This window comes from Nelumbo nucifera, chromosome 2 (genome assembly GCF_055504915.1).
Source record: "Nelumbo nucifera cultivar China Antique chromosome 2, China Antique-T2T, whole genome shotgun sequence".
Lineage (NCBI taxonomy): Eukaryota > Viridiplantae > Streptophyta > Magnoliopsida > Proteales > Nelumbonaceae > Nelumbo > Nelumbo nucifera.
In genome coordinates, this window is record NC_142650.1 from 49,393,196 (window position 1) to 49,402,079 (window position 8,884).

Consider the following 8,884-nt stretch of genomic DNA (forward strand, 5'->3'; position numbering starts at 1 on the left):
ATTTGAAAAATGAGTTTCAGCTTCCCTTATCCATGGATTTAACGACGTTAAATCTTCTCGTGGCTCCTTTCTTGCCATCTCATTATTCACTCTCACCTACACCGTCAACGTTAACGAAAGCGATGCTCTATCCTCCGTCACATCCAGCCCACGATGCTTGCGTTTATGATGCCACTACTCTTATCTCTCACAAATAAATAAGTAATTAATTAAATTTTGAAAAAGAAAAACATTTTCTCATTTTTTATGGATATAAAATAACCCTTCTTTTTCATCCCAGATAACATTCGTGAAAAAAGTACCCAATCGGACGGAGCTCCCCTTCCACGTCGGCTCACTCACACTCAACTATATCCTACGTGGCAGGCCATTCAAACAGACGGCCACGAATCTATCTAACATACGCTGAAAAGCTGGACACTGGACGCTTGCATGCTTTTGGACAAGACCCAAATAGGCAAATACCTTGTCTAATTTGTCCCAAAATGACAAATAACCTTCTAATGTCTAAACCATCGAAATCAGTTGTTGAGTGAACATCTCAAAATCAATCACTGCTATACTAGTAAATACACTATCCTTTCTCTCTTCTCTGTTATAAAAATGTTTTATTACTCGAATTTTCTCCCGGAACTCAAGTCTGTAAAACTAATTTTTTTTTTCTGGTAGACATTAAAAAGGATGAGAAAATAAAAAAAATGACTCAGAAAATAACAAAATTTAGTTTATGCAAAAAAAAAAAAGAAAACCATTATTATTTATGATGTAGGGACAGAGAGGTGAAATCATAGAATCTCTCTCTAGTCTCTAGTAATAACAAAGTTCCTATATTTAGAAATAAAAATAAAATAATGTTCCCCGAAACTATCGCCCAAGTTTCTGAATTTCCCTCCTCCAGAAGCCCAACGTAAATTTCGAAGCAAAGGTCGTGCGAATTGTATTAGACCACCCGTACGATAGCAGAGACTCCCACCTGGCGATTATCTAATCGAGTAGGAAGGATGTGGATCAGCCGAAGCCGAAATGAGGAACTGGTCCAAGTGGTTTCTGTCACCGCCTCTAGCCGGGAAAACACTGTGCTTTTACCGGCTTAGTCGGTTATAGGGGGTCCATGGTATAAGAGTTGGGGTTTAAGCCATGGAGGGCGGTTTTCAGAGGGTTTTGGCGATCAGATAAAAAAAAAAAAAAACAGAGAAGGCAAGGTAGCATCCGATTTAGATACATGCATATATTTATATTCTCAGAGATGAAATGATTAAACAAAAAGTTTGCGTCATGCCAATTACAATTCGTTGAGATCTCTTGAGTTGAAATTATCCCGCAATTGCTCGATCTTACACCACACGGAATCCTGACGTAATTCGCCGGAATTTCAATTTTTTAAGCGGCGGTTTCTTTTTATTTTTGTACAGAAACCTTGATAAATCCTTCCCGAAGCCGTTTGTCACCAGGTTTGTGTGATCGGATTTCACCTTTCCTTTGTGTCTTACTTTGATGAGAAATTCGAGTATTTTGGTCCAGGATTTTGTAGATTAGATGGCGTTTGTCTTTTTCTGGTTCAATTACGCTTTTCTGGTTTGGTTTCTCTGAATTCGCCAATATTTTGTTCTAGATTTATTTTTCGGTGCTGAATTCTGGATGTGGTGAATTTGATCTGAGTTTTTCTCTCATTCTTCTCTTGTTGTCGGGTTCATGTCATAAAAGTTCGATTTTTCCCATGAATTTCAACGAAATTAATGGGATCCGATCTTTGTCCAATCTTAATTGTTTTTTCCTTGTCTTAATTTATCGCTGTTTTAGGGTTTTAGGTCCTGAAATTTTGTTTTTTCTTTCCTGTGTGAATTGTTGTTCAGAAACCTCCGCAAATGGTATACATTTTATTTTTATTTCCGTTTTGTTCCAAGCGCTAGAGTTTACTGATTCGATCTTTCCCATCCAGGTTTTACAGTTGCTCTTCGTTTTCCTTTTTCTTTCGTCTTATTTCTCTCTCTTGACAGAAATTGTAATGAAGATACGTCTTAGATTCAATTCACTGGAATTTACTCAATGATAAACTAAAGCTGAGGTTCCTCGTATGCCTTCAAATGTAAAATCTTTTATTTTGTTATGTCTAAGTTTTATGGTTTTTTTCTTCGAAATCTCAAGTTTCCATTTCCATTTTTAATTTCCTTGAACAGTTTTCTTTTTTGGCTCAAGACAAGAATTTCCTCTTATTATCTTGAGATGGTAATATCGATATCTAAGAAATTTAAGGATTACATGGTCTTGGTATATTTATTTTCTTTCTTACTTTACATAGGACTTCAACTGAATGTCTTCTCATTCTTCTACTGGGCTCCTTTCTGAAATTTTCTGCTTCTATTTATTTTATCTTCAGATCGTGAGGATCTTTCCGAAACATTGGAATTGGATTTCCAATTTTTGAAGGTCTAGAATTTCTTATGTGCAAGTAATGAAATTAATTATTTCCTCTTGATATAATTGTACTTTTAATGCCTTCTTTTCATACAGGTTGTAATGCTGATTGAATGATCCCTCGTGTTATCCTGGTATATGGTGGTCCTGAGGAATGGATTTTCGTTCCTTCTTTTCACCAATTTTCTTTCACCCTCTTGACCCTGAGTTTTAAATGAAACTGCAAATTGCTATTACCTCTGTTCACGCTTCTGGTTTTTACTAATTCTAGTTTTTTTTTTTTTCTGTATTTAAAATGTTTGTTTTTGCAGTGGATTTGAAACCTACATTTACAAATCTCTGTTTATCCCCTTAATTCCATCTATTGCATCATTTTCCCCTTTTCTTCAATTACTTTCACAATTTATCTGATTTTTCTTTCTTATGCCATTGAAGTGAGATTCACTATCCATCATTATTAATGTCCTAGAGAATTTGTTTTCTATTATTGAGTGGACTAGAAACTAGTAGTTTAGAATGTAAAAGTGGGTCATTTCTCATACTTTTCTTTTATAGACAGGGTTTCATTCTTGGAATCTGTGAGCTCAAGCGGTTGGTTGAATGGCATTGACTACTTGAGATTGTTTTAAGATCCATAAACAGTGATATGGACCTAAGGGATCTGGTTCTTTGGGCTTGTTGAGTTCTTTATTTGGTATGAATTTCTGAGATATGGTGTTGCAGAAAAGGTTTGATTACGGATTCAATGGCTACCATGTACCTCGAGCTTCCAGATCAGCTAGGGTAAATATGTGCTACCATTTATTGATTGATCACTCATCCTACTTTGTCACTTTTCTGAAATATTGTTCTTGACTCCTAATTCTTAATGCTTTTAGGGGAGGGGTTCAGTTAAGAAGAAGGTTGAGGACAATTCAATGTGTGCATTTGAATTACTTGCTACTGTAGCTGGAAAGCTACTACAGGAGAAGGAAACTTCACCTATTCATGCTAAAGCATTGGCTGGGAATGATCGGACTACCATTGTTAAACACATTGTTAAAGAAGAACATCAGGATGAAGTGAAAATATTAAAATCAGAACCTTTTGATCAGGGAAGCTGCAATGAGGGTGTCTTTGCTTCTGGGCTTAGGTCTCAGGATCACAACCAAATACATGTTTCAAAGGAATATTCACATGTTCAGAATGTTGTTGGTTTGGGGCACTCTTCCATAATAAGAAAGTCTGACTGCTTAGAGAAGTTTGGTTGTGGTGAGGATTTTTTAAATGGAAAAAGAAGGAATGAGTTTGGGAGGTTACGAAGTACAGAAGGGGAAGGTTCCCCTGCCAATGAGGAACCTTTTGGAGGCAAGGTAGAAAATGGAACAGATGGAGTGCCTGAGGCACAAAAGATCAGCAGTGGTGTAAATGGAACTGTGCCTGATGCATGCAGTTCAGGGGATCCAATGAAATTGGATAGGAAACCTTGTGTGTTAGTCAGCTCAGACAGTAGTGTAGAAATACCCTTACATAGCAACTGTATCTCTCATGCTTCTTTCCCCAGATGTCAGGATGATATCAAAATTGTAAATAAAGATGATGATGAAAACTCTTCTGGGTGCACTCAACCTAGCACCATAAATGTCAAGGCCTTTAGACCAGCAGGGCGTATTGGAGATCGGAGAATAAGGAAGCTGTTGGCATCCAAATACTGGAAAGTAGCTCCAAAGTTGAAGGACGGTGAACTTTCAAACCATGGTAAGCACTGATTTTTCTTAATGAATGTAAAGTGCTGAATTTTTTGATAGTTATATTTGGTTGAAAACTAATTTGAAGTTTCACTTGAATGTATTCAATGAAGCATTTATTCAATTTGATCATATGTGGGACAAAGTGAACAATATGATTCTTGTTTTCAGATGGGGACATGAACTCTTTTTCCTGCAATAGGAAAACCTGCTATACACGCCAAAGATCTCAGAGGAACTCTCCTTTCAAGAAGAGAAAGCTGTTTGATCGAAGCTCAGTATCAACATCAGATGGAGTAATTAGCAGTGAAGGTGTTTTCAATACACCTGAAAAGGGAATCAATGGAGTCACAACTGGCTCAGGTGCGACATTGCATGGAGATCTATTTCTGCCTCCTCATTTTCCTTCTATTTTTTCCTAGTCTTAGGATTTATGCCTGCCCTCAGTTTCTTTCTTTCTTTCTTTTGTTTTTTAAAATACTAGTCGTTTTGTGCAGCAAGTGGGGCTTCATCTGTGGCAGGGCAACAAGTGTCATTTCAACCCAGAGACTCTCATGGTAGGAGAATGCTTGATTCAGAGTGCCTTTTTTACTTGTTTGACTTAATTTGATTCTGGTATCTTAGATGTGTTATTTGTAATTTCTTTTACTCAGTGAGGCTTAGTATCAAGTCCTTCCGGATTCCAGAGCTATTCATTGAGATCCCTGAAACTGAAACCATTGGTTCATTGAAGGTATGTGATCTTCACTGCTTCTTATCACATTTTTGGTAAAATATATCATTAATATGCATGCTTTTGGTGTTGACATGTCTATGAACAAGTTCTGGTTCCTGCTACTAGAAGAACAGAATAAAATAGAGAAATTATATATTCCAGTCCAAAGGTTAAGAAGAAAATGCACTTCAAACTAAATCATCGATGGTTAAAATCCTGGTTATTGAAAAGCAAGTTCATCCTATTTACTGTTCATTAGTTGTTTCCAAAAAATTTCCCTTCTAAGGATGCTTGAATTTTTGAGCATTTCACAATGCGAGCCCCATTCCATTCTGTCCTCTACCCTGCATACTATTGTGCTTCTTTCAATTTGCCAGTCCAAACCTTAGGGTATGCCTTGATTGCTCTTATGAGAGTCTTGCTTAGTTGAAATACTGACTTCCCAACCCTCCTAATCCCTGGCACCCCCAAATGAAAAAATTTGGAACACCCTATCACTGTTTTCTCCTGTGGATGTTAAAGTCTTCAAGTCTTATGATGGTTGTGTGTAATTTGTTGTCCAGAGGACAGTAATGGAGGCTGTGACTGCAGTACTTGGAGGCGGACTTCGTGTTGGTGTCCTTCTTCAGGGAAAGAAGGTTAGAGATGACAATAAAACTCTTCTTCAGACTGGAATCTCACATGATAACAAGCTTGACTCTTTGGGCTTTACTCTGGAGCCTAACCCCACAAATGCTCCACCTCTTATATGCCCTGAAGATCCTCCTTTTCTTCTACCTTGTGATGCACCCCAACCACTGAACAGGTAAATTTGTTTGAGTTATGGTCGATAGTATTAAGCAGAGCAGAAATGCGTTACAGAGTTTATGTGTCCTATATCCAGTGGTTTCTGATATTTCTTGGGGCTTCTTACTCTTTTTGGTTCTTTAATTTCATATTGGGTTTTGGTTAATGTACCTGTGATTTGATTTTTCTAGTTTCTCTTAGTTTGTTTTCAGGACATTTGGACATCAAAGTCTGAGTATTGGTTTTGCTCCTTGATTTTGTGGCATTCCAGGTATCCAACCCCGGCTGCTTTAGACCCAGGGGCTTCTGAGGCCTCCCCTGATCCTCCAATGGCTAGTTTAGCGAACTGTGTTGAAAGTGATCATGATTCTGTTCCTTCTCCTATTGACATGTCAACGGATAAAACAACACCAGATTCTAGAGCTTTAGTTGCTATTCCAGCAATGAGTGTTGAGGCTTTGGCTGTGGTCCCTTATAACCGGAAATCTAGGAGATCTGAACTTGTTCAGCGCCGAATCAGGAGGCCCTTCTCTGTTGCAGAAGTGGAAGCACTTGTTCAAGCAGTTGAGAAACTTGGGACTGGAAGGTATGCAATATGGTAACAACTATGATTTAACTGTCAATGAAGACTTCTTTACTTTTTTCTCTTGGAGTTTCAATTAGGCGAACTTGTATGTACTGACATTAAATCTGTAGGTGGCGTGATGTTAAATTACGTGCTTTTGATAATGCCAAGCATCGGACTTATGTTGACTTGAAGGTAAACAATTTGTTTGCTATTTTCTCTTTTACTATTGAAAATTACACATCAGTTGATTTGGAACTTGCAAGTATTAATGGGCCCAGATAAATTCTAAATCATAACTGAAGCAATGATGAATAAAAATTCACATTATAAAGAATAGCAAAGTTTTAATTGAATGCTCCTAGGCTTGTAACTACGTCCCATTATGGAGGGAAGGGACTAATTAGTTACTAAAAAGGAGAACCGTGTTGGTGCTAGCCATCATTTACTGCAATGGCTGTAACGGCTGCTGTAACAATTGACAAAAGTAAATGAAAGTAACTAGATAATAGTGGCAAAGTAAGTAACTAGATGATGGTTCTTAGGTGGAGTAAAGGAACTTACTATATTATGCTAATGAGACTAAATAGAGCAGAATGGCAAGGCTTAGATGATGATGGGTGATGCTTAGCTAATATTATCGTCATGACTGATCTCTTTTCCTTTCTGCCTTTCATAATTACAATCCTTTCTCATGACACATATCAAATGCTGTTATATTTATATTCAGGTAAATGATATTAATACTACTACTGCTACTGCTGTAAAATTAGTGTATCTTCTAATTGCTTTTAATACCGGGGCAGGATTGCGGAAAAGTGAAAGCCTAGGTTGTCTAGTTACTTTACTAACCTAAAAATATTGGTATCTGAGGGAGTACATGATGATAGTCCTGTGCTTATATGGTGGATTGTGCAGGATAAATGGAAAACATTGGTGCACACGGCAAGAATCTCTCCTCAGCAAAGAAGAGGAGAGCCCGTTCCCCAGGACCTCTTGGACCGCGTCCTCTCTGCACATGCTTACTGGTCTCAACAGCAGGCCAAGCAACAGGTCAAGCAGCAGCCAGAGACGTGCCTTCTCGTCTAGGCATTCATTCACGGAAAAGAGAGGGCGAAAAAAGGAATGGGACACATTGACCTCTGACTCTTACTGTTATTAGTATTATTCTGTAAAAAGTGATGATGATGACGACGATGAACAAGAAAAAAACAAACCAAAAAAATAACAGGGAAGAAATTCATGTAATATTCTCACACTCACCACGATTCTTGGCCAGATTCTCCTTTCCCAGGAGGAGAGGTTTGGCATTTGTAAATGACGACGGAATAAGAGCATGCTAACGGAATTCATCGGACGCCCAGAACACTGGCGCTTTCCTGTTCGATTATTTCCATTCAATTTGATCTGATTCTTTGAAGAAAATTTGTTAAGAAGAGAATGAGGGAGAAGAAACTTTGTTAAAAGAGAAGGAAGAAAATGATCTTCATTGATAGATGTAAACTTGTAACTCTCTGATGACATGTTTCATCCTCTTTTTTCTTTTTTGTTTTTTTTTTGTTTTTTTTTTCTTTTCTAGGAGAAGAAAACGGGAGGGGCTGGTCTTTGCTCTTTTGTAGTTTTGTCAATTGATGAATGATAATGATGATTGTAATGGAATTTCTCTTTTGAGTCAATTGATGAATTTATAAACGAATTAATTAATCCGTATTATTCACATCACATTCATAGACCAAATACCTCATTATATTATTTTACAAAAACTATAATAGAGGGCTGTGTCCATGCTATTTATTCAACGAAATAAATCCCAATGAGCTTACTCATGATTCATGATTCTACGAGTAATGATGAATCACGATTCGGAATTGGTGTAAAACGCTATTGGTGTAAAAGTACATCGATAACGTTTTACACTGAACTGTGAGTAGTGATTATTGTACTTTTTTAAAAGTGTGACGCGATCGGTGTTAAGTTTTACATTGATTTTATTAATGTAAATAATTAATGTAAAATTTTACATTTGAAGTTTTAAACTGATTCTTGACATAAAATTTTATATTGATTCACAGTATAAAACTCTATTTCATTCAAACGCATGTAAAACTGAATCGGACGCGGATTGTAAATGTTTACATCATTATTAATTTACACCGATTCCAAATGCAATGTAAATGTTTACATGATTGATTGGTTGTGTCAATCCAATGGAAAATTAGAAACACTGATGGCTGACCCATCTGCATATGACGACAGGATGATGCCATGATCCGACGGTCCTGAAAACCAAATTCAACCAAGTCAAAATTTCGGCAGCCGGGAGATTTGCATCATGGGAATCATTAGTTAGAGAGCCGTGTTAGTGTTATGTTAGCACGCGGAGATGTCTTTGTTTCAGGAATCTACCCAAGTTGGACTTGGACCACCACGACGGGACTATCACAGCTAATTGATTAGTGGATTAGAGCGTATTATTATTATTGTACGAACCACGGTGCTAAGGCCAAATCAAGTCGGTTATACCTAAAGCTAGCATCGCAATTCGTGTATTCCACGTTTAGTATATATGTAAAAAAAAATAGTTAGAAGTTAAATTAGGATGGAGCAACCCCCGATCCAGTTGGATGGACAGTTAGAGTAGAGAAGCACGTGAAGGCACGAACTTGGCTTCAATTT

The 8,884-nt window shown here is 37.3% G+C and overlaps 1 protein-coding gene across 8 annotated transcripts; it reads left to right on the forward strand.

Annotated features, from left to right (window-relative positions):
* The first annotated feature begins 1,126 nt into the window (after positions 1-1,126).
* Positions 1,127-7,867, forward strand: LOC104601042 (telomere repeat-binding protein 5). 8 transcript variants are annotated; one of them, XM_010264228.3, is made up of 12 exons: positions 1,144-1,451; positions 2,378-2,427; positions 2,512-2,549; positions 2,971-3,198; positions 3,294-4,152; positions 4,314-4,505; positions 4,640-4,699; positions 4,796-4,875; positions 5,421-5,662; positions 5,915-6,229; positions 6,340-6,403; positions 7,127-7,867. In XM_010264228.3, the coding sequence occupies exons 4-12, from the start codon at positions 3,127-3,129 to the stop codon at positions 7,295-7,297; spliced, it is 2,055 nt and encodes a 684-aa protein (XP_010262530.1). In that variant the 5' UTR covers positions 1,144-1,451; positions 2,378-2,427; positions 2,512-2,549; positions 2,971-3,126; the 3' UTR covers positions 7,298-7,867. The 8 variants fall into 8 exon arrangements, with proteins under 8 accessions (XP_010262528.1, XP_010262529.1, XP_010262530.1 ...); XM_010264226.3 differs by lacking the exons at positions 2,378-2,427; positions 2,512-2,549 and having other exon boundaries at positions 1,127-1,451; XM_010264227.3 differs by lacking the exons at positions 2,378-2,427; positions 2,512-2,549 and having other exon boundaries at positions 1,140-1,451; positions 2,975-3,198.
* Positions 7,868-8,884: the final 1,017 nt, after the last annotated feature.

Bases quoted from the DNA above. Each gene is read 5' to 3' on its own strand.
- LOC104601042 (XM_010264226.3), top strand. From the start codon at position 3,127: ATGGTGTTGCAGAAAAGGTTTGATTACGGATTCAATGGCTACCATGTA. The intron at 4,153-4,313 runs GTAAGCACTGAT...TCTTGTTTTCAG, and splicing joins CGGTGAACTTTCAAACCATG to ATGGGGACATGAACTCTTTT. The intron at 4,506-4,639 runs GTGCGACATTGC...CGTTTTGTGCAG, and splicing joins TGGAGTCACAACTGGCTCAG to CAAGTGGGGCTTCATCTGTG.